This window comes from Culex quinquefasciatus, chromosome 2 (genome assembly GCF_015732765.1).
Source record: "Culex quinquefasciatus strain JHB chromosome 2, VPISU_Cqui_1.0_pri_paternal, whole genome shotgun sequence".
In the NCBI taxonomy this organism is placed as follows: Eukaryota; Metazoa; Arthropoda; class Insecta; order Diptera; family Culicidae; genus Culex; species Culex quinquefasciatus.
In genome coordinates, this window is record NC_051862.1 from 68,737,429 (window position 1) to 68,762,671 (window position 25,243).

General features: G+C 31.9%; 2 protein-coding genes across 2 annotated transcripts; one reads left to right on the forward strand and one right to left on the reverse strand.

Moving 5' to 3' along the window:
• The first annotated feature begins 5,596 nt into the window (after positions 1 to 5,596).
• LOC6032401 (PRKR-interacting protein 1 homolog) lies at positions 5,597 to 6,354 on the forward strand. Its single transcript, XM_038250413.1, has 2 exons — positions 5,597 to 5,781; positions 5,845 to 6,354. Exons 1-2 carry the CDS (start codon positions 5,665 to 5,667, stop codon positions 6,352 to 6,354), a joined length of 627 nt encoding a protein of 208 aa, XP_038106341.1. The 5' UTR covers positions 5,597 to 5,664.
• A 201-nt stretch (positions 6,355 to 6,555) lies between these two features.
• LOC6032400 lies at positions 6,556 to 9,953 on the reverse strand. The gene is made up of 3 exons (XM_038250414.1): positions 9,053 to 9,953; positions 8,655 to 8,992; positions 6,556 to 6,946 (listed from the first exon to the last, which is right to left on the reverse strand). The coding sequence occupies exons 1-3, from the start codon at positions 9,902 to 9,904 to the stop codon at positions 6,556 to 6,558; spliced, it is 1,581 nt and encodes a 526-aa protein (XP_038106342.1). The 5' UTR covers positions 9,905 to 9,953.
• Between the last annotated feature and the right edge of the window lie 15,290 nt (positions 9,954 to 25,243).

The following is a 25,243-nucleotide window of genomic DNA, read 5'->3' on the forward strand; positions in this document are numbered from 1 at the left end:
GAATAATTTAAAGAAAAAAACAAAGATCGCACTTTTTTTGCCACTGCGCGCTAGTGATAACACGCGTAACTAAAATTTAGGGAAAAAACCAGAGAGAAATAGTGGAATGATGATGTGAGAAATACTGAGAGAGTGAGAACGCGACGAATGTGAGAGCTAGAGAGCAAGTGCTGTGCCGCCGATAATCGTAAGAGAAAACATATAATCCGCAAATTACGTTTAGCCCATCTTGTAAAAAGTACACACTGAAACTGGAAAACTACTAACTAGAACTGGACAAGTACGAGAGCCGGGTACACGAGAAAGAGAGTTTACTGCAGGGGGAATTTAAAAGAAGAAATATTAGAAACGAATAAGAAGCGATGGTTATTAAATTATTGATTACAGTTAATGCAAAGGTAGAGAAAACATAAAAATAAACAACAAAAAAATGAACCTTAGATCTATAGCTAACCGATAAAACGGAAACTTATTGCATTCTTAAGTGAAAAGTTTTAATTGAAAAAGAGAGAGAAAGAGCGAAAAATCTATCACCTTTACCTACTGAATGTTGCTTGAAAATTGATGAGTTGATTCTCCGCAAATGTTTAAGCTTGATGAAAGTTGTCTAGCTGCGAAAGAAAGATAAAGTTATAGTTTTTATAGAAATGCGCTATTTTTCGAAAACTGGCGTGTGAATGATTGTAGTGCGGGAATGGTGAAGTTTTGGAAAATTTCCGCGGAATTAGTGTGTTTTTTGAGGAAATAAATTTGCATTTCCGAGTGATGGAAGCTTTTTTAAGCAGGGTCGTAGATGCCATGTGTTAGTGTATTGGTAGGATAAGGTTACAGAACGGAAAAGAAATAGGCCTTGCGACAGCTTTGCGTCTCTTTCGTGGTTGTGCAGCGCGGAGTTGTGTGTTGGAGCGAGACGGGAAGCGCGGTGATTCGGACGGCTGGCATTGAGCTTTGTTCGTGTGCGTGCCGTGTTGTCGGTCACGCTCCTGATGATGAGAGCGAGAACGCTCGATGTCATCATCGTGATCTGTGCGAGGCGTTGATGATGGCCAGGAGAGAGTGTTGCTGAGAGTGATGCGAGAGTCTACAGTTTGGCAGCAACTTTTTTTTTTTTTTTTCATAAAATTATTTTTATTAGGTCCTTTTCGGTACTGGGACCTGGTTAGGACCGAGTCGGCTTTTGTAATTACATTTGACTTAATAATTACAGAGGATCTTGTGTGTAAATGTTAGTGGAAGGGGAGCCGATTACCCGCGGCCTACTCGGGGTTAGTAGGGAAGGGATTGATGTTAAAGACAAGGCGTGGGATGGGAAGGGGGATTGTGTAGGGGTCTTGGTTGGCTCTGCTGGCCTTTGCTTGTGTCCTCAGCCGCAACTCGGTGTCCAGCTGCTGGGGCGTTCTTGCTTTGCTTCCGGTGCAATCCAGAAACGACGGCTTTGTGTGAAGGCGAGTTATACTAACTGAAGGAAAACTAACTGAAGGAAAACTAACTGGAAGAAAACTAAATGGATATTTTGGAATCTACGAGGAACTGATAGATCGGATAGAGAACATCAAGGATTGGCAGCAACTTTGGTGAGCCCGTTTTGATTTGAGTTGTATTGTTGATTTGATTTTGGTTGGCTGCGGTGGGTTTTCTTGAAGTAATTCGTTGGCTGTCAAAAAATGATCGCGGTAGATCGCGGTGGATATTTTTCTACCACAGTTTTTTTGTGTGATCAATGTGGTAGATGCTTTGGTGGATTTTTGACGGTTCCAATTATTTCAGGAAGGTCCACGGTTGGCCGGAATCGGATTAACAATACAACTTTGGTGTTTTTCTGACTGATTAGATAACGTGATGAGGAAGGGATTAATGAAGGTTGAGCGTGTGCGCGTGTATGTATGTGTGTTTGTGTATTTTTTTTTGCTGTAACGTAACTTTAAGCAAAACTGAACTTAACTCCACTGAACATTTCAAGTCTCTAAAACAGTAATTTAAATTAATTAGTTTTTTGTGTGATTGGCTGAATGATTGAAAGATTATGTAAATTACTAATGATATATTTGTTTTCAGGGCAAGCTTACTGCTGATATAAGAACAAACGGGTAGCGTTTCTCGGTGGTCGTGAGATCGATTTTATTTAATGAAATTTAGTCCGATAGATTAGTTCGATTAGCACCGCGTCGGGTCAGTTTTGTGTTGCGCGTTCGTCGCCGTGTTTGATAAACGATATAGCCGTTTTTCCGTGTATTATTTCTACGATTTGACAGTATGTGTTTTGTAGGTTCGCTATACGCTTGCGAGGTATAAATTTAAAATTTGAAGAGACGTTTTCCGTAAAACGCATGAAAAAATAATTCTCAGCATTATAGCTCGGAGAGCACGATAACGAGTATTTCTCCTACGCGGTTGTTAAGCCCTTTTTTTAGCTTCGTAACTCATCAGTTATCGGTCGCTAATCTTATAGTTATTCAAAAGTTGAAATCGTCTATGATCCACTCGAATTAAACACTTTACGTAGGGTTTAATATTTTACCTGTTAAATACATTCTTTGTGGTTTTATCTTTCCACAGCCGGCTGTCTAAGATAATCCATCAAAACGTAAATAAATCACAAATAAACGGGAATAGTCTCAACAGCAGCATCCGATTGCTAGCCTTGGGAATAATACATCAACCCATTAAACAAAACTTATCGATTATTTGGGTCACATCATCATCTTCTATGATGAATCCTGACCATTACCCTTCCCTACTAACAAAATCCCAAGTAGAAGTAGTTTTCCGGCACACGCGGGGGGTGTGGATATCGTATAGAACCCACCCTTGGTAGCAGCCTGTGCTAACTAACATTCCCGTCCCGTTCCCTCGAGATCTACAAACTGACATGGCGGGCGCCGTTGGTGGCCAATGACTGTTTCTTATCTACAGCAGCTCTAGTTTTGATGATCTTGATGTTTTATCTTTTCAGCGCATTCATGCATGCTGTTGATAAGGGAAACATCACAAGATCGTTGAAGCGTATGATCGCTAGTGCTGATAGGATTTTACGGTCCTGTTCAGCAACGGAGAAGGACAACCATGGGTGGTCTCTCATGCTCATGCTCATGCTCAAATGCGCTATTTTTCGAAAACACATTTTTCTCCGAATAAAAAAAAAGTCGAGAATCACACACAATTACACGCCACCCACACACCAACGCAAGCACCACTCGTTCCAAATTTGCCAATTTTTTGCTTGAAACGTCATTCAAAGTGCCCCGCAATGATAGAATCATGAAAGAGAAGCAGCTTATAATTCTGAATTTGCGATTTCGAATCAGACTCAAATCCGCGTTTTTCCCCTCCAAGTGTGAGGAAATGCACGGAAAAAAGAGACGATGTGAAAGCTTGAAAAAGTTCTGATAATTTAGTTTGCGCTAATTATTTTGAGTCTTTTTTTTTTGCGTTGAAAAATATCATTTGTAAGCTGGAGCGGAAAAGTTTGCCAGGCTCGCGCTAGGTCTTTCGACAGAGTTTCTTATCATTTTCAGTTACTGTTTTGTGTTGAAACATTCCTTTTTGTTACTTTCAGAATTGCAAAACTTTTATTTTTGTTGAAAACTTTTACCATTGCGATGAAAACGATTTGATTTTATTTTTTAGCTTACAGGCAAATAAAATTTACAATCGTGACTAGTCGATCAACTTCCTCAATGGTAACGTACTAGAGAGAAAATTATACGTTTGAAATTTAACAAAAAAAAACTCATTCTAAGGACTCTGTTGAAGAGACCTCGCGTCGAAAGCAAACATCTGAGCGCCGGCGAAATTTTTTATTTAAACATGAAAACGCTGAAGGAAGAGTGACTAAACAAAAAAAAAAGGTTTTAGCAAGAGAAAAAGAGCAGCTATTCATCTTATAATCTTTTAAAGAGAGTGCAAATACTTTTAGGATTAGTTTGTATGGCTGATTGGATCGAGAGAAAATAAAAACAAGAAGAAAAAAACAGAAAAACCCAAGCAAATTGACACGAAATTAAAATATGTGAAAAGAAAACGTACGATTCATGCTAATCATATTCCTCTTCTTGACAGGTGTTGATGAAAAATCAAAAACATAAAGTGAGGGAAAAATATGCAAAGCTTTCGAAAGAAAAAAGAAACATGAGAAAAAAATGCCGAAACGAATAAAGCTAAAAAATTACAAGCAAAACTACATTTGAATCATCTCAGTAAAATAACAAACAACAGTTACGATAAATCCAAGCGGTTTAATGACATACATATGAAAATCTTACAACAACAACAACAAAACTAACCTAACAATTTTCCGCAGCAAAATGAAAGAACAAAACCAATACCCTTTGGGACAAAACAGCATACTTCTCTTTGTAAATAATATTGAGAATGGTAATAAAATATATTTAAAAGTGAAATTGCCATCTGGTTCAAAATGTTTGAAAGAAATCCTTGGAAATATAAAGCTTTCTATTTTAACTCGCTCAAAATCCGAAAAACTTGTAGAACTTGAAATGTATATAAATAGTGAGTATTTAGAACAGAGCACAGTTATTTGACTCTCACCAAAAATAAATACATTCGCACAGAGAAAGAAAAAGATAGTGGTAACTTGTCGCACGTCGATTTTAGACGATCAGAGAAAAACGCGTTTCAATGTTTGACCTTGAATTAACAAAAAACGAGAGCACTCAATGTATACAATAACAAACACGTTTTGTTTGGTTGACCATTCTGTGCATTGTCCTGGTTAAATTTGGTTGCTTGAGTCCCAAGTTATAATTACAAATGAAAGTCAGCGGAAGAGATTCGAAAAAGATCCGGTGCCCATTCCTCTGGCTGCGACTAAACGGGTCGTTGTAGGCCGTTGTAATTTTTGCGAGGATGAAGGCTCTCCTTGCCTATAACAGGATGAAGAAGGCTTCCCTGTCGACCTGCGCGTTTGTTTCTCAATAGCTTTTAACAAGACGCTCGTAGAAAGCGTCGATGTTGGATCATTTGCCCTTTATTTGTTGAAAAATTTGCCCTTTATTCTCAACACGCAGATCCGGTCATCCACCACCTTCCACTTAATGACTCGGTTCTGCTGGTCCTCAATCACTACGAAACCGACTCCACACATCATCGTTTCGGCGCCTGCAGCAGGTTCTTGGAGAGTTTGAATGTTCCAAGTACACTGAAACCCCGATGGATTATTTCGGTAAGCTTGGCTGCCACATTGAAGCTCCGGTTTTCTCTCGACACCGTAACGGGGGCTTTTGTCTCGTGGCCGAATGGTCTAGCTACACCTACCGAATAGGATGGAGGCCCCCTTCCCTGTCAGCATTCTTCTAAGGACCGCTTAGGTGGAGTCTGTTTTATATTTACGGTACCAATACAGTAAAAACTCAATTAAAGGGTCAAAATTTAGCTTATTATTCTCGTGCTGGTCCCGCTGGTCCAGAAAAGAAACAAACCTGACAACTACTCAATTTTGAGTAGGTTTCGGTTTTGACTCAAGTTGTTTCGAACTTTCTCTGACGATTGGAGCACCCCTCAAATCATGAAGGAACACCTTCTTTCTACAACTTTTGTTCTGTCAAATTATGTTTACAAAACAGTCATAAAACAAATTATTTTGCCAAAACAAACTAAAATTTGGTAATCTTCGTAGCATTTTCTGCAATATCTATCAGCAAAACCATGGAAATTCGCAACGAAGTCAAGACGGTGGACAAGGACTTCGAGAAGAAAAAGTTTGTGGTCCGCAATGCCGCCGACATCCAGCGCGCCAAGCTGGAAAAGCTGATGAAGAATCCCGTAAGTCTCATTGTTTACTTGTGCGTACATACGATTGCTAACTGTTTTCTCGCTACCTCCCAGGAAAAGCCCGTCATAATCCCGGAACACCCGAAGGCGCGCGACTTTTCGTCGGCCATCCCGTCCTTTGTGCGCAACGTGATGGGCTCCAGTGCGGGTGCCGGTTCGGGCGAGTTTCACGTGTATCGACATTTGCGGCGGAAGGAGTACGCCCGCCAAAAGCACATCCAGGAAAAGAGCCGCGCGGAAGAGCTGAACGACGAGTTCCAGGACAAGCTGGAGCGGAACCGGCAGGAGGCGGAGGAGCGTACGGCCAAGAAGCGCGCAAAACGGTTGAAGAAGAAGAAGGCGAAGCAGTCCGGCCGGGGGAAGAAGCCACGAAAGGAGCAGGAATCGGACAAGAGTGAGAGCGATGAGGTGGAGGAGGAAGGGGAGGAGGGTGAGCAACTGGTAGGGGATGGTGAGGAGAAGGAGGTTGAGGAGGGAAAGCAGGAAGCGGGTAAGGAAGATTCGAAGGAGGTTGCGGGAGATACTGAAAATGTTGAAGCGGGTAAGGAGACACCAGAAGGATGATAAGGATCAATAAATGTAACATTTTCTTGTTAAGTTCAAACTTTATTTGGAGTTAATGCTTTAGACAACAAACTTCAGTTTCAATGAATCTTGGAAAACCTCGTGACGTGTTTCAGCATGAAAAATAGGGGTTTTATTTCGAGTCAATGAACTAAAATTGCATGAACAACACTGATAATATTTCTACCGTAAACAATGCTCTCAAAAATGGCTTATCTCGACGTTCTTCGCTCTTCTTAGCCGATCGTAGGCCACCATCGAAAGCGTCTCTTTGGGGTACACGCGCAGCCATCGTAACTCGGAACAATGCTTGACCATGTGCTCCACGGACACTTCGGTGATGGTACAGTTGTGAAGACACAGGATCCTCAACCGGCGCGCTGGACGGCAAATCTCCTCAACTGTAGCGTCATCGACGCATGTCTCGTCGATGTACAGATAGTCGATTCGAGGACACAGCTTAACCAGCTGAATAATCCACGAAGCGGACACATTGCAGCTACCAATGCTCACGTTCTCGAAATTGAACGTCCGGTGTGTAAAGATCGCACGGTTTTCCAGCACGTGGATTTTCTTCAGCGTGAGGTCATTCCTTTGTGGACCATCATTCAGTGAGGTACTCCTGGATTTTAGCTCCTGAAAAGTGCTTAAAAAGTGCAAAAATGCCTCAGGGCAAGAAAAAGAGGCGGTCCTCACCAGCAGGATCGGCAGATTTGAAGAAGCTAAAGAATGCCGAAGCGCTACCTGCAAAGCCAGGCAGTTTGAGCAAGGACGCTCAAAAATTGTCTGGAAACCAGTTCGCTACCCTCCCTGTGGACGTGAGCGAGAAGGAAGAATTTGAACGACGGGAAAAGTTGCCACCCATTTATGTGAAAACATCAAATCTGGTGCTTTACGAGCTTCCATTCGCTTGTGTGCTGATGGACTCAAAATTCTGCTACCTACCAGAAAGGATTACAACTACGTTCGGGATTTCCTGAACAACACAAAGATTGAATACTACAGCCACAGAGTAACCCAGAGTGCCCAGTCCGAAGAAATGTCATTAAATTTTTTGGCTCCATAAGGTTTGCTGGTAGCAGGCGTGCGATGTACCTGCGATGTACCACCAAGTTGAACCAAAAATCAAGAGGCAGTGCGAACTCTGTCTTACTCTGTGCTACAGCCATGACGACCCAGGTAAACGCCCCATGAAACAGGTCCGCCGAGGCCTGTACGACATGGATGTGAGTGTGCTAAAAGAAGAGCTCAAAACTCTTAAGTTGAACGTGATCGAAGTCTTCAAGATGACGAGACACAACAAGGACATCAAGTATCGTGATCAACTGTACCTGGTTCATCTCGAGAGAGGATCGACAACGCCGTCTGAGCTGAAAGCAGTTCGGGCAATTTTCAACATCATCGTGACTTGGGAACGTTATCGTCCAGTGCACCGTGACGTGACGCAATGTTCGAACTGTTTGCAGTTTGGGCATGGTGGAAGGAACTGTTTCATCAAGAGTCGTTGTGCAACCTGCGGAGGTGAGCACAAAACTCAAGCTTGCGAAACAATCAACGAGAACATCGAAGCGAAATGCTTCAATTGCGGCGGCGACCATTCGACCAAGAATCGAAGCTGCCCAAAACGTGCTGAGTTTGTAAAAATTCGGCAGCAAGCGACGACGAGGCACCAACCAAATCGTCGCAAAACACCACCAGCATACACGGACGTGGATTTTCCTGCTTTGGCGTCACCAGGAGCAGGATCTACTCGAGTGGTTCCAAATCTGCAGCCATTGCCGTTGAATCAGCGGCAAAGAGTTGCAGAGCATACAACACCTCCAGGCTTCAGTCAGCAACCGAGGGAAAACCAACCAACATCAACGGGTGAAGGCAGTAGTGACCTGTTTTCACCACAAGAACTTCTGAACATTTTCATCGAGATGACAACAACTCTGCGTGGGTGCAAAACTCGTGCGGAACAAGTAAGAACTCTTGGAGCATTCATCCTAAAATACAGTTCGTAGTTTACTCGTTCTAGTGATTTTGAATATTTCAATGGATTTATTTTTTTAGTTTTAGGTTAGGATTAGCTGTTAAAGTGATTTTTTTTCTTTTTTACCCAAATGTATTCAATTCAATGCAATAATGTAAAACAATTTGAAGCAAATAAATAAATGTGATCAGTTAATAATAAAACGAAAAATACAACAAAGATGAAGAGCATTAGGCCATACCACTTATTATGTAAAAGAAATGTAATTATTATAAGAATGTTCAATAAAGACATATTTAATTTAAAAAAAAAAAAAGATTTCAGCGTGAGGTGACGCAATGATGAGGGCAGTTCGTCGGACAATATCTCCGACCAACTGTGAACGGTACAACTCTCGAGCCGAAGAATCCTTAGATTTTGACAGTACTTGAGGTACGATTGCAGACAGTTCTGCGCTAAGTCAAATGTCTTCAAATCCAGAGCCCTCAGCTTTGGCGTTTTGTGTCCGCAGAAGTTCAGCGATGGACTTCGTACTCCTTGGATTCGAAGATGCGTAAGCTGTACCATGTTGGCAAGGAACGAAGCATTGCTTGTTCCATCCAAATCAACTGTGGTATCAATTTTCTTGAGATTTGGTAGATTTCTACCGGTTTCACAAATTTGCTAAAAATGAGAGGTGATTAGTTGAAAGCCTACCTTTAATAAAATTTAAAAAAATCTTACCGCACTTGTAAGCGAATGGTCCAGAACAAATAGCTGTTCGATCGATGGTTGAATTCGACTCAGCATTACAGCATTGTAACTTTCTCCAGATAGAAACACCGTTCTCAATCTTAACTGATCCATGCTACTCATCTGGTCCAGGACGAATGGTGTAAATCTAATCGCCAGCTTTTCCAGCGTGGTCTGAACGGAACGTATTAAGTGGCATGACTCTAATTGATGGGTGTTGTTTAGCCTTTTGGGTGCTATAAGACTGGTCAAGTTTGGAAATATTTTCGAATAAACGTCGAACGCTCTGGCTGTAAATTCCACATCAAGCGTATGAAGCTTATGCAACTTAAAGTCCGCCGTTCTTGGTTCGTCTGTATATGTGTAGATGGCACCACGTATATCCAGCTCGCTCAGATTCGGCGTGTAACGGAGCATTTCCAAAAATGTCGGAAGTGATATTTCACAATCCCAGATGAATAACGTTGTCAGTCGCTCTCCGAACGATGGCCACCACAGGCCGACCCGGATGATTTTGTTCTGCTGCAATAGGGCAAAAGTTGCGGGAAACAGATTCTCCGGCCGAAACTTTCGATTCATCACGAGCCCACGTGGAAATACAATGCCGAATCTGTTCTGCAACGAAACCTTCCGGTCCACGATTTCCCTCCAACGGCGGCACGTTAGCCGAATCCGCAGCAGCGACTTTTTGTCCAACGTACGGAAAATCATCTCCAGCAGTTCGGTCGGAAGATGCGGGCAAAGATCTGCCGCTGGGACTGCGTCCCCAAGACGGGCCCGTTTCCGATTGCTCGAATCATGTGCTAACGGGCGCGAGACTTTCATTCCGCTTCGGAGCTCCATTTATCTAGGCTTTTGCTACTTAATCTGAAAGAAAAATGATATTTTTAGTTCTAGAATTACAATTTGAATTTGGCACAATTTATTACAATGATTTCTCAAAATTTTCAGGTTCTTGTTTAAAAAAAAAAATAGCAAATAAATTTAGTCAGGTGAAGTGATTCCCGCCAAAACAAGTTAACACTGGAAGAAATCGTTAACAGTTTACTGTGTGGAACGTTTCATCGGACTTGCAAGCGCAACATGCTTCCTCACTTTGACAGTTTGTAACGATCAACTTGCGACATTTGCACTACACTCAACCCCCGGTGGTTGGTCACTTTTTCGTTTGACACTTTTTTAGTTTGTACCCCGTTGGTTGGTCACAGTCAAACTAAAAAGTGACGGACTGTCACTTTCTACACGGCGCTCACGCACACTATCAAAACAAACGTTTGGTAGTGTGTGTGAACTCCGTTTAAAAGGGGTGTCAAACTAAAAAGTGATCCCGTTCGTTTGACAACAGTTAGTGTGAAACAATAGGGGTTTGAGTGAGAGATCTTGCTCAAGCTAGGACAGTACAGATTTAGCCACAAGAACCATGCTCCAGGACCAGTGTCCAATTAGTAAAACAATCAATTCTGACCTACTGTGACCTGCCCCGGGGGAATAATTGGCCACTTGGGTCTAGTAAAAGGCTAGTACGCTGATCGGAAGGAAAGGGGTCAAGAAACAGCTTTACGAACAGCAGAACAAAGAAGAGGTAACGATTTCTTGGGGCTTTTCTTCACCCTCTCTGGCTTGCTTACTCTGCCGCTGTTGCCCATTTGAAATTTTTCTTGACCGATTCCTTCCGAAGTGCGTATACACTCAAACCCCGATCGTTTGACACCAGGTCCGTGATACTGACGTAGCTTGCTGAAGCCGCCACCAAATGTTTGGTGGCGCTGTTTCGGGAATAACATTTCAGAGGGTCACAAATCAAAATATAATAAGTCTTATTTAATTTTTTGGAAAATAATCCTGTAGCTGCTCATATTGATTATTTTCATTAAAATAAACCATAAATGTCGCCAACAACAATATATGTTTAGCATCAGGTCTCAGGCAAAGCTCCCAGCAGGTGTCTTTTTCAAATCCTCTGAAATGTCTTCCGCAAATTCTTATTTGGCCAATGAACATACAGATCATCATAATGTTAATTTAAATCTACAATTGAGGCGGTTGAGCTCAACCATGTTGTTAGGAATCCTTAAGAGCGAGTCCACGAACAGGGCATAGCCCATTGTTAGGGACGTTGTGGGGCTCACGTTGTGGGGCTTTACAAAAAAGCATGTTTTTGAGTCAAACAAACCAACTTCTATGGTACCCCGTGGTTTGAACGTGTTGGTAAATTTTCAACAAGAAAGCCAAAACAGCTAGAAACTAATTTTGTTGTTTTGTGTCTATTCCTACTGAAACAAATTAAAAAATATTCAAATATTGTGCAAAAACATTGCTAAAATCACTTCTCAATTCACCCCATATGTTTCGATTTGCCCCGGATAATGGTACACATTTAATTTCATTTTAACTAACGAAACAAAAATAAAGAAAAAAAATATTTTCGTCCTTTCGATTTTGCGCCCTTTTTGTCATGTTACTCCCCATAATTTTGACACTAGACACCAAAACTTTGGTACTTTTTAGGCTTCAGTGACATTGTATGCAGATGACAGCCGAAGCATCCCCGTGTTTGACACCAACTGTTGTCAAACGAACGGGGTCACTTTTTAGTTTGACACCCCTTTTACACGGAGTTCACACACACTACCATACGTTTGTTTTGATAGTGTACGTGAGCGCCGTGTAAAAAGTGACAGATCGTCACTTTTTAGTTTGACTTTGACCAACCAACGGGGTACAAACTAAAAAAGTGTCAAACGAAAAAGTGACCAACCACCGGGGGTTGAGTGTACCGCTAAAAAAAGGCAAGATGCATGTCAAACTTCATGATTATCACCCACTCTAACTTTAGGGGGGCTGCGGGCGAAAATCGGGCATCCCCAGTGCCACCCACTCTAACTTTAGGGGGGCTGCGGGCGAAAATCGGGCATCCCCAGTGCCAGTTCAGACCCTCTATCCAAGACTCAATCCGCGAAAATGTTGATTTTATATTTGCACACGCACACCAATAAACTTCGTGCATGCCAAAACGCACACTCTCTCTTTTTTCATAACGCGCGAACTGTCAAACTTTTTCGTTTGAACTTTTCAGTTGGCTAGAAAAAAAAATGTTGTTCTGGTGTGTTTTGGTCGGCAGATTAAAAGTAAGTTTTTATCTTTCATTTTCATTCCACCATCACCGTCACTACTACTGCCTCCAGGACACGGTCATCGAGGAGGAGCCGGAGTGGATGGCCGCGGAAGTGGATGGCCGCCGGAGGTTGCGCCAGCGGAACGGAGTCAACTTGGAGAACCGCCCAATCCGGACCATGCTCCAGTGATTGGTTCCGCCGTGCCAACTGGTGCTGGTCATCATGGTGACCCGAAATCGAGCAGGCAACTAACTCCTGGCCCAGAACCAGCAGCACAAAGCAACACCAGCCGCACATTCCGACCCCGCAAGAGCTGTAGATTCACACCCAGAGCATCATGCAGAATGAGCTGCTGCGCAAGATGTTGTACGAGTAGGCCGTCGAACCGGCCGCCGCCAACCCGGCCGTGCAGCAGTTTATCCCGTCCGCCTGCCCCAACATCCAGCGCAGTTTGTCGGCGCTGAGCCAAACGGCCGCCGGAGGGAAACAGTTCTCTGCGCCGCCACCGCAGCCGTCGGTGGCCAACTAATTGTTCCCCGTCGGATCAACCGTGACCGAGCTGACCAACTCGAGGCAGCAGATGCAACCACTCACAACTTCAGGGACGTCACGCCGCCGGAACCGGCCGAGGTCGCTTCGGCAAGAGTACCGTCAGCGGGAACCTCAACTGACCAGCGTTGATTTGCTAGAGCAGCGATTCTCAACCTTCTTCTAGGCTGGTACCCCCTACCATGTAAATCAAGTAGGCTTGGTACCCCCGTTGAGAATCGCTGTGCTAGAGTATTCCGCATTTTGTCCCATTTCTTCTTCCGAGAGAGAATTGACTTCTCGCACCCTTTTTGTTCTGCTTCATCTGCAGGAAAGTAGCTTTCATTTTTACTACTCAAAGTTCAATGTAATTTTTTTAATTTTGTTTGAATGTCCCCCAAAACATTTTTAATCGATTCTTTACTGTGTTTCGTTCCTCAGTATTTCTTTTACGACATAAAGTTTCCATCATTAATACATATTTTTTTAATGATGTAGAAATTCCCAATTATATAAATACATCGATTCAAAGATACAAAATACAAAAAAAAACACTGCTACGAATATACAATTAAACAAAAACACTAAACAACTATAATATTAATATTCTCGACTGCAATAAAAAATATAAAAAACATAGATTAAAAAATCAACAAAAATAAAAAAAAACAAAAATTACAGAAGTTCAAAAATACAAAAATATAAATTAGCAACGTCATGTTGTTTTACAACATCAAAACAGGACACCATTTGTTAAGAAATTTCAACTAAAGTTAACTAAATTTTAATTGAACATAAAAAAATTACCAAAATTTTGATAATTTAACTGAATAATCTTAATAAAAAAATTAAGTTAATTTCTTTAACTTTTGCAATTTTGAGTGATTCTTACTACAATTTACGAAAATTAACAAACTGAAACTAATTTAGGTAATCATTTTAAATTATTTTACTTAAATTAAACTAAATTTAACATAATTACATTAAATTAAGTTAAAATAAATTTTACTAGAAATAACTAAATTCAAACAAATTAAAAATATTTGTAACTAAATTGAAATCAAATTAGCTAAATGTAAACAAAATTAACTAAGTTTAAATCAATTTTACAAAATTAAACATTATTTTACCAAATTTAACAAAATTTTCAAAATTCAACTAAATTCTACAAAATTTAAAGTTTTGTTAAATTTTGATTAATTGAGGTTTAAGTTAAATTCTGCAAAATGAAGTAAAAATTAGTTAGATTATGTTATATTAAGTTAAATTTAGGTAAATTAAGTGAAATTTAGTTGAAGTTAAAAAAGTTAAACTAGGTTAAATGAAGTTAAGTTAATTTAAATTTAAAAAAAATAGTAAAATTAAGGTAAATTTAGTTTAATTAAGTGAAATTTAGTTTAATTCAGTTTAATTTAGTCAAATTTAGTTAAATTTAGGTAAATAAAGTTAAATTAACTTATATTAAGTTTAATTAACTTAAATTTAGTTGAAATAAGTTTAATTAAGTAAAATTTAGTTAAATTTTGGTAAATTAAGTTAAATTTAGTTTAAATTTGTTAAATTGAGTTAAATTTAAATAAACAAAGAAAAAGATAAGTAGAAGCAAGTATATTAAGTTTAATTAGGTAAAATTTAGTAGAAATTAAAAAAAATAAACTAGGTTCAATTTAGCTCACGTAAGTTCAACTAGGTAAAAAGTAGTTAAATTTAGTAAACTAAAGCTAAATTCAGCTAAATATGTAAAATTTAGTTAAATTTAGAAAAAAAAACAAATATCTGAACTCTACTAAATTTAGTTCAATTTAATTAAAAAGGGTTAAATTCAGTAAAATGTTGCTGAGTTAAATAAAATTTTGTTAAATTTAGTAAAATTTGTAAAACTTAGTTAAATTTAGTTATATTAAGTAAAATGAAGTTAAATTTAGTGAAATTAGGTTGAATTTAGTGAAATTTAATTAAATTAAGTTTTAAATTTGGCGAAATTTAGTTCAATTAAGTCAAATTTAGTTGAATTTGGATAAAATAAGTTAAATTAGGTAAAATTAAGTTGAGTAAAGTCAAATTAGGCTAAATTTATCTAAATAAAAGTAAAATAAGGTAAAATTATGTTAAATTTTGTTAATTTGATGTCAATGTAGCCAATTGATTCAAATTTAGTTATTTGTTTAAATTTAGTTAAATTTTTATTTAGTTTAGTTAATTTCAATTTTGTTTAATAAAGTTAACATTAGTAATTTGATTTTAGTTAATTTTAGTAGTAAGATTTAGTTAACATTAAGTGAAATTTATTTAAATTTAGTTAACTTGAGTTAGAGTTAGTTAAATTTAGAAATTAATGATTAAAATGTTGTACAATTGATTTTATTTAAGTTGAATGTAGTTGATTTTAGTAAAATATATGTGAAATTTTGTAGAAGTAAATTGAATTATGCTTCATAAGATTCAGTTTAATTGATCTTAAATTAATTTATCTTAGATTAGTTTATTTGATTTAAAATTAGTTAAATTGATTAAAACTTAGTTGAATTGATTTATATTTAGTCAAATTGATTTTAATTTATGTCGATATCAATTTATAGTGAAATGTAATTAAATTTTGCAAAACGTGTTTTTTTTTTTAAATTTCGTTACAGTTATTTACACTTTGTTACAATGAATAAAATTTAGTTACAATGAGTAAAATTTAGTTACAATGAGTAAAATTTAGTTACAATGAGTAAAATTCAGTTACAATTTGTTAAATTTAGTTGAATTCAGTTATATTTTGTAAAATTTAGTTAAATTTAGTAAAATCTATTAAAATTTAGTAAAATTTTACTAAAATTTACTAAATATTTCTATATTTTACAAATTTCGCAAAATATAACTAAATTTAAATAAATAAAATCAATTGTAAACAATTTTAATCATTAATTTCTAAATTTAACTAACTCTAACTAAAGTTAACTATATTAAACAAAATTGAAATTAATTAAACTTATTTAAAAAAATGAACTAAATTAAAACAAATAACGAAATTGACATCAATTTAACTTAATTTTACAAAACATAACTTTTTTTTCAAACTTTATATAAATTGAATTATTTGTTATTAATTTTTTACTAAATTTCAATAAATTTTACATAAATAAAATCAAATTGAGAAAACTTAACATAATTTTACTTAATTTTACTGAATTTTACTGAAATAAAGATAAATTTAGCATAATTTAACTTTATTCAACTTAATTATACTTAATTTAACAAAATTTAGTTGAATTCAACTAAAATTTACTCAATTTAACCTAATTTCACTAAATTTAACTTAATTTAATTAAATTCAACTTAATTTCACTACAGTTAACTTAATTTAACGAAAATTTACTTAATATAACTAAATGTAACTTAATTTTACAGATTTAACTAAATTTTACTAAATTCATCTACATTTCAATAAATTCAACCATTTTCAATCAAATTTAAATAAATTTAGTGAAATTCAGCTTTTTCATTTTTCTAAATTAAGATAAATTTATATTTATAACTTTATTTAACTTTATTTAGCTAAATTCAAGTAAATGTTACTGAAATAATTTATTTCGACTTAATATAAACTAATTCAACTTAATTTAACGTAATTTAACTTAGTTTACCTAAATTTTACTAAATTTAGCAATATTTAACGTAATGTTACTTTGTTTATTTTTATTTAACTGTATATAAATGAATTTAACTTAATTGAACAATATTTAACTTTATTTAAGTTTATTTAACTTTGTTTAACTCAATCTTACCTTAATTCAACATAATTTATTTAAATATATTTTAATTAACTAAATTCACTATATTTAACGTAAACTAAACAAACCCAATTTAACTTTATTTAATTTAGTGAAATTTAACTTAATTTATCTAAATTTGACTAAGTTTAACTGAATTTAACTAAATTTAAAATCAATCTTAAAATCATATCTTAATTTAACTTAATTCAATTAAATTCACTATATTCAACATTACTTTAAAACTTTAACTAAATTTAAAGTCAACTGTTTCTTACTAAATATAACTAAATTTAATTGAAATAAACTTAATTTTAATAAATTAAACTAAATGTAACTAATATTAACTAAGTTTAACTAAATTTTACTAGATTTAACTTAATTAAACTTAAATTTACTTGGTTTAACTTAATTTAACTAAATTTTGCTGAATTTAACTGATTGTAACTAAATTTAACTTAATTTTATTTTATTTAACTAAATTTTACTGAATTCAACTTAATTGAACAAAATTTAAAAACATTTGACTTAATTTTGCCAAATTTTACTAAATTTTACTAAATTTATCTTAGTTTAACTGAATTTAACTTTTTTTAACTGATCTTAACTAAAATCAATTTAATTTAATTTACCAAAATTTAACTAAACTGAACTATTGAACTAAATTTAACTTAATTTAGCTAAATTTAATTAAATTTTACAAATTTCAACAAAATTTTACTAAATTTAACTAAATTTTACTAAAATTAATAAATTTTACTTAACTTTACAAAATTTAACAAACTTTAACTAAATTTTTGAAATTTTACTAAATTTTACTAAACTTAACTAAACTTAACTAAATTGAACTAAATTGAACTAAATTGAACTAAATTTTACTAATTTTTACTAAATTTACTAAATTTTACCAAATTTTACTAAATTTAACTAAATTTAACTAAATTTAACTAAATATAACTAAATATAAATAAATTTAACTAAATTTAACTACACTTAACTAAATTCAACTTAATTAAACTAAATTTAACTAAATTTTAATAAATTTTACTAAATGTTACTAAAATTTTACTAAACTTAACTAAACTTTACTAAACTTCACTAAATTTAACTAAATTCATTTGAATTTAACTAACATTAACTATATTTTAATAAATTTTACTAAATTTTAATAAATTTTACTGAATTTTATTAAATTTTACTAAATTTTACTAAATTTTACTAAATTTTACTAAATTTTACTAAATTTTACTAAATTTTACTAATTTTTTTAAAAATTTTGCTAAATTTTACGATTTTTTTTGAAATTTTACTAAATTTTACTAAACTAAACTAAATTGAACTAAATTTTACTAAATTAAACCAGAATAAACTAAATTTTAGCTAAATTTAACTAAATTTAACTAAACTTAACTAAATTTATCTAAATTGAACTTAAATAAACTTAGTTTAAATAAATTTTACTAAATTTGACTAAATTTTACTTTTTTTTTAAATTTTACTAAATTTTACTAAACTTAACTAAATTGAACTCAATTTTACTAAATTAAACTAAATTTAACTAAATTTTGCTAAATTGTACTAAATTTTACTAAACTTAACTAAATTTTACTAAATTTTACTAAATTTTACTAAATTTTACTAAATTTTACTAAATTTTACTAAATTTTACTAAATTTTACTAAATTTTACTAAATTTTACTAAATTTTACTAAATTTTACTAAATTTTACTAAATTTTACTAAATTTTACTAAATTTTACTAAATTTTACTAAATTTTACTAAATTTTACTAAATTTTACTAAATTTTACTAAATTTTACTAAATTTTACTAAATTTTACTAAATTTTACTAAATTTTACTAAATTTTACTAAATTTTACTAAATTTTACTAAATTTTTCTAAATTTTACGATTTTTTTGAAATTTTACTAAATACTAAACTAAACTAAATTGAACTAAATTTTACTAAATTAAACCAGAATAAACTAAATTTTAGCTAAATTTAACTAAATTTATCTAAATTGAACTTAAATAAACTTAGTTTAAATAAATTTTACTAAATTTGACTAAATTTTACTTTTTTTTTAAATTTTACTAAATTTTACTAAATTTTACTAAATTTTACTAAATTTTACTAAATTTTACTAAATTTTACTAAATTTTACTAAATTTTACTAAATTTTACTAAATTTTACTAAATTTTACTAAATTTTTCTAAATTTTACGATTTTTTTTGAAATTTTACTAAATTTTACTAAACTAAACTAAATTGAACTAAATTTTACTAAATTAAACCAGAATAAACTAAATTTTAGCTAAATTTAACTTAACTAAATTTAACTAAATTTATCTAAATTGAACTTAAATAAACTTAGTTTAAATAAATTTTACTAAATTTGACTAAATTTTACTTTTTTTTAAATTTTACTAAATTTTACTAAACTTAACTAAATTGAACTCAATTTTACTAAATTAAACTAAATTTAACTAAATTTTGCTAAATTGTACTAAATTTTACTAAACTTAACTAAATTTTACTAAATTTTACTAAATTTTACTAAATTTTACTAAATTTTACTAAATTTTACTAAATTTTACTAAATTTTACTAAATTTTACTAAATTTTACTAAATTTTACTAAATTTTACTAAATTTTACTAAATTTTACTAAATTTTACTAAATTTTACTAAATTTTACTAAATTTTACTAAATTTTACTAAATTTTACTAAATTTTACTAAATTTTACTAAATTTTAATAAATTTTACTAAATTTTACTAAATTTTACTAAATTTTACTAAATTTTATTAAATTTTACTAAATTTTACTAAATTTTACTAAATTTTACTAAATTTTACTAAATTTTACTAAATTTTACTAAATTTTACTAAATTTTACTAAATTTTACTAAATTTTACTAAAATTTACTAAATTTTACTAAATTTTACTAAATTTAACTAAATTTAACTTAATTTATCTAAATTTATCTAAATTGAACTTAAATTAACTTTATTTAACTAAATTTTACTAAATTTTACTAAACTTCACTAAATTATACTAAATTTTACTATATTTTACTAATTTTAAACGAAACTTAACTAAATTTTAATAAATTTAATTTTTTTTCTAATTTTTTCTAAATTTAACTTATTTTTAACTTATATATGAATTCAGCTGAATTTCTTCAACTAAATTTAACTTAAATTAACTTGATTTTACTTAATTTAGTTTTATTTAACTTAATTAACTCAACTTGACTTTTAACTCAATTATTCTAAATTAACCTTAATTTAAAAAAATTTACCTAATTTCAACTAAATTTCAATAATTTCTACTAATTTAAAGTTATTAAAACTATGTTGATTAGTTTAGTAAAATAATTTTATCAAATTCAGTTATTTAAACCAATAGGACCAGTTTAAATTAATTTATACATATTAATCCAACTTTTATTCATATAGGCTAGTTTTAAATAGGTTAAGTGGCTTTTATTGTAATTTTAAAACTCTTTGAATAAACATTTTAATCTGTTTTGTTTTTTTGTCAATCTATTTGTATTAATCATCCTAACCGCTCTAAACTGAATCCGGAAATACTAAAGAAGAAGAAGAAGCACCCCAAAATGCGCCCTGTTCCGCCATCGCTTTTTGCCCGTTATCGTGGTCAAAACGGGCCCAAAAGCGTGCCACAGACGGGCGTAACACAGCGGCCAAAATGCGTAACGCCCGCCTAAATGTTGCATTCTGGCACGCAATGGGCCACAACGAGGGGAAAAAGCGTGCTGAAAATCGGGCCCGCTTTCAGGCAAAACGTCCCCGCTTTTTGGCCGTTTTCCGCCCATTTTTCTATGTGGGCAGTTCAGACCCTCTATCCAAGACTCAATCCGCGAAAATGTTGATTTTATATTTGCACACGCACACCAATAAACTTCGTGCATGCCAAAACGCACACTCTCTCTTTTTTCATAACGCGCGAACTGTCAAACTTTTTCGTTTGAACTTTTCAGTTGGCTAGAAAAAAAAATGTTGTTCTGGTGTGTTTTGGTCGGCAGATTAAAAGTAAGTTTTTATCTTTCATTTTCATTCCACCATCACCGTCACTACTACTGCCTCCAGGACACGGTCATCGAGGAGGAGCCGGAGTGGATGGCCGCGGAAGTGGATGGCCGCCGGAGGTTGCGCCAGCGGAACGGAGTCAACTTGGAGAACCGCCCAATCCGGACCATGCTCCAGTGATTGGTTCCGCCGTGCCAACTGGTGCTGGTCATCATGGTGACCCGAAATCGAGCAGGCAACTAACTCCTGGCCCAGAACCAGCAGCACAAAGCAACACCAGCCGCACATTCCGACCCCGCAAGAGCTGTAGATTCACACCCAGAGCATCATGCAGAATGAGCTGCTGCGCAAGATGTTGTACGAGTAGGCCGTCGAACCGGCCGCCGCCAACCCGGCCGTGCAGCAGTTTATCCCGTCCGCCTGCCCCAACATCCAGCGCAGTTTGTCGGCGCTGAGCCAAACGGCCGCCGGAGGGAAACAGTTCTCTGCGCCGCCACCGCAGCCGTCGGTGGCCAACTAATTGTTCCCCGTCGGATCAACCGTGACCGAGCTGACCAACTCGAGGCAGCAGATGCAACCACTCACAACTTCAGGGACGTCACGCCGCCGGAACCGGCCGAGGTCGCTTCGGCAAGAGTACCGTCAGCGGGAACCTCAACTGACCAGCGTTGATTTGCTAGAGCAGCGATTCTCAACCTTCTTCTAGGCTGGTACCCCCTACCATGTAAATCAAGTAGGCTTGGTACCCCCGTTGAGAATCGCTGTGCTAGAGTATTCCGCATTTTGTCCCATTTCTTCTTCCGAGAGAGAATTGACTTCTCGCACCCTTTTTGTTCTGCTTCATCTGCAGGAAAGTAGCTTTCATTTTTTTACTACTCAAAGTTCAATGTAATTTTTTTTTAATTTTGTTTGAATGTCCCCCCAAAACATTTTTTAATCGATTCTTTACTGTGTTTCGTTCCCTCAGTATTTCTTTTACGACATAAAGTTTCCATCATTAATACATATTTTTTTAATGATGTAGAAATTCCCAATTATATAAATACATCGATTCAAAGATACAAAATACAAAAAAAAAACACTGCTACGAATATACAATTAAACAAAAACACTAAACAACTATAATATTAATATTCTCGACTGCAATAAAAAATATAAAAAACATAGATTAAAAAATCAACAAAAATAAAAAAAAACAAAAATTACAGAAGTTCAAAAATACAAAAATATAAATTAGCAACGTCATGTTGTTTTACAACATCAAAACAGGACACCATTTGTTAAGAAATTTCAACTAAAGTTAACTAAATTTTAATTGAACATAAAAAAATTACCAAAATTTTGATAATTTAACTGAATAATCTTAATAAAAAAATTAAGTTAATTTCTTTAACTTTTGCAATTTTGAGTGATTCTTACTACAATTTACGAAAATTAACAAACTGAAACTAATTTAGGTAATCATTTTAAATTATTTTACTTAAATTAAACTAAATTTAACATAATTACATTAAATTAAGTTAAAATAAATTTTACTAGAAATAACTAAATTCAAACAAATTAAAAATATTTGTAACTAAATTGAAATCAAATTAGCTAAATGTAAACAAAATTAACTAAGTTTAAATCAATTTTACAAAATTAAACATTATTTTACCAAATTTAACAAAATTTTCAAAATTCAACTAAATTCTACAAAATTTAAAGTTTTGTTAAATTTTGATTAATTGAGGTTTAAGTTAAATTCTGCAAAATGAAGTAAAAATTAGTTAGATTATGTTATATTAAGTTAAATTTAGGTAAATTAAGTGAAATTTAGTTGAAGTTAAAAAAGTTAAACTAGGTTAAATGAAGTTAAGTTAATTTAAATTTAAAAAAAATAGTAAAATTAAGGTAAATTTAGTTTAATTAAGTGAAATTTAGTTTAATTCAGTTTAATTTAGTCAAATTTAGTTAAATTTAGGTAAATAAAGTTAAATTAACTTATATTAAGTTTAATTAACTTAAATTTAGTTGAAATAAGTTTAATTAAGTAAAATTTAGTTAAATTTTGGTAAATTAAGTTAAATTTAGTTTAAATTTGTTAAATTGAGTTAAATTTAAATAAACAAAGAAAAGATAAGTAGAAGCAAGTATATTAAGTTTAATTAGGTAAAATTTAGTAGAAATTAAAAAAAATAAACTAGGTTCAATTTAGCTCACGTAAGTTCAACTAGGTAAAAAGTAGTTAAATTTAGTAAACTAAAGCTAAATTCAGCTAAATATGTAAAATTTAGTTAAATTTAGAAAAAAAAACAAATATCTGAACTCTACTAAATTTAGTTCAATTTAATTAAAAAGGGTTAAATTCAGTAAAATGTTGCTGAGTTAAATAAAATTTTGTTAAATTTAGTAAAATTTGTAAAACTTAGTTAAATTTAGTTATATTAAGTAAAATGAAGTTAAATTTAGTGAAATTAGGTTGAATTTAGTGAAATTTAATTAAATTAAGTTTTAAATTTGGCGAAATTTAGTTCAATTAAGTCAAATTTAGTTGAATTTGGATAAAATAAGTTAAATTAGGTAAAATTAAGTTGAGTAAAGTCAAATTAGGCTAAATTTATCTAAATAAAAGTAAAATAAGGTAAAATTATGTTAAATTTTGTTAATTTGATGTCAATGTAGCCAATTGATTCAAATTTAGTTATTTGTTTAAATTTAGTTAAATTTTTATTTAGTTTAGTTAATTTCAATTTTGTTTAATAAAGTTAACATTAGTAATTTGATTTTAGTTAATTTTAGTAGTAAGATTTAGTTAACATTAAGTGAAATTTATTTAAATTTAGTTAACTTGAGTTAGAGTTAGTTAAATTTAGAAATTAATGATTAAAATGTTGTACAATTGATTTTATTTAAGTTGAATGTAGTTGATTTTAGTAAAATATATGTGAAATTTTGTAGAAGTAAATTGAATTATGCTTCATAAGATTCAGTTTAATTGATCTTAAATTAATTTATCTTAGATTAGTTTATTTGATTTAAAATTAGTTAAATTGATTAAAACTTAGTTGAATTGATTTATATTTAGTCAAATTGATTTTAATTTATGTCGATATCAATTTATAGTGAAATGTAATTAAATTTTGCAAAACGTGTTTTTTTTTTTAAATTTCGTTACAGTTATTTACACTTTGTTACAATGAATAAAATTTAGTTACAATGAGTAAAATTTAGTTACAATGAGTAAAATTTAGTTACAATGAGTAAAATTCAGTTACAATTTGTTAAATTTAGTTGAATTCAGTTATATTTTGTAAAATTTAGTTAAATTTAGTAAAATCTATTAAAATTTAGTAAAATTTTACTAAAATTTACTAAATATTTCTATATTTTACAAATTTCGCAAAATATAACTAAATTTAAATAAATAAAATCAATTGTAAACAATTTTAATCATTAATTTCTAAATTTAACTAACTCTAACTAAAGTTAACTATATTAAACAAAATTGAAATTAATTAAACTTATTTAAAAAATGAACTAAATTAAAACAAATAACGAAATTGACATCAATTTAACTTAATTTTACAAAACATAACTTTTTTTTCAAACTTTATATAAATTGAATTATTTGTTATTAATTTTTTACTAAATTTCAATAAATTTTACATAAATAAAATCAAATTGAGAAAACTTAACATAATTTTACTTAATTTTACTGAATTTTACTGAAATAAAGATAAATTTAGCATAATTTAACTTTATTCAACTTAATTATACTTAATTTAACAAAATTTAGTTGAATTCAACTAAAATTTACTCAATTTAACCTAATTTCACTAAATTTAACTTAATTTAATTAAATTCAACTTAATTTCACTACAGTTAACTTAATTTAACGAAAATTTACTTAATATAACTAAATGTAACTTAATTTTACAGATTTAACTAAATTTTACTAAATTCATCTACATTTCAATAAATTCAACCATTTTCAATCAAATTTAAATAAATTTAGTGAAATTCAGCTTTTTCATTTTTCTAAATTAAGATAAATTTATATTTATAACTTTATTTAACTTTATTTAGCTAAATTCAAGTAAATGTTACTGAAATAATTTATTTCGACTTAATATAAACTTAATTTAACGTAATTTAACTTAGTTTACCTAAATTTTACTAAATTTAGCAATATTTAACGTAATGTTACTTTGTTTATTTTTATTTAACTGTATATAAATGAATTTAACTTAATTGAACAATATTTAACTTTATTTAAGTTTATTTAACTTTGTTTAACTCAATCTTACCTTAATTCAACATAATTTATTTAAATATATTTTAATTAACTAAATTCACTATATTTAACGTAAACTAAACAAACCCAATTTAACTTTATTTAATTTAGTGAAATTTAACTTAATTTATCTAAATTTGACTAAGTTTAACTGAATTTAACTAAATTTAAAATCAATCTTAAAATCATATCTTAATTTAACTTAATTCAATTAAATTCACTATATTCAACATTACTTTAAAACTTTAACTAAATTTAAAGTCAACTGTTTCTTACTAAATATAACTAAATTTAATTGAAATAAACTTAATTTTAATAAATTAAACTAAATGTAACTAATATTAACTAAGTTTAACTAAATTTTACTAGATTTAACTTAATTAAACTTAAATTTACTTGGTTTAACTTAATTTAACTAAATTTTGCTGAATTTAACTGATTGTAACTAAA

Bases quoted from the DNA above. Each gene is read 5' to 3' on its own strand.
- LOC6032401 (XM_038250413.1), top strand. From the start codon at position 5,665: ATGGAAATTCGCAACGAAGTCAAGACGGTGGACAAGGACTTCGAGAAG. The intron at 5,782-5,844 runs GTAAGTCTCATT...GCTACCTCCCAG, and splicing joins AAAAGCTGATGAAGAATCCC to GAAAAGCCCGTCATAATCCC.
- LOC6032400 (XM_038250414.1), bottom strand. From the start codon at position 9,904: ATGGAGCTCCGAAGCGGAATGAAAGTCTCGCGCCCGTTAGCACATGAT. The intron at 8,993-9,052 runs GTAAGATTTTTT...TCTCATTTTTAG, and splicing joins ACCATTCGCTTACAAGTGCG to CAAATTTGTGAAACCGGTAG. The intron at 6,947-8,654 runs GCTGAAATCTTT...TGGTCCACAAAG, and splicing joins TCATCATTGCGTCACCTCAC to GAATGACCTCACGCTGAAGA.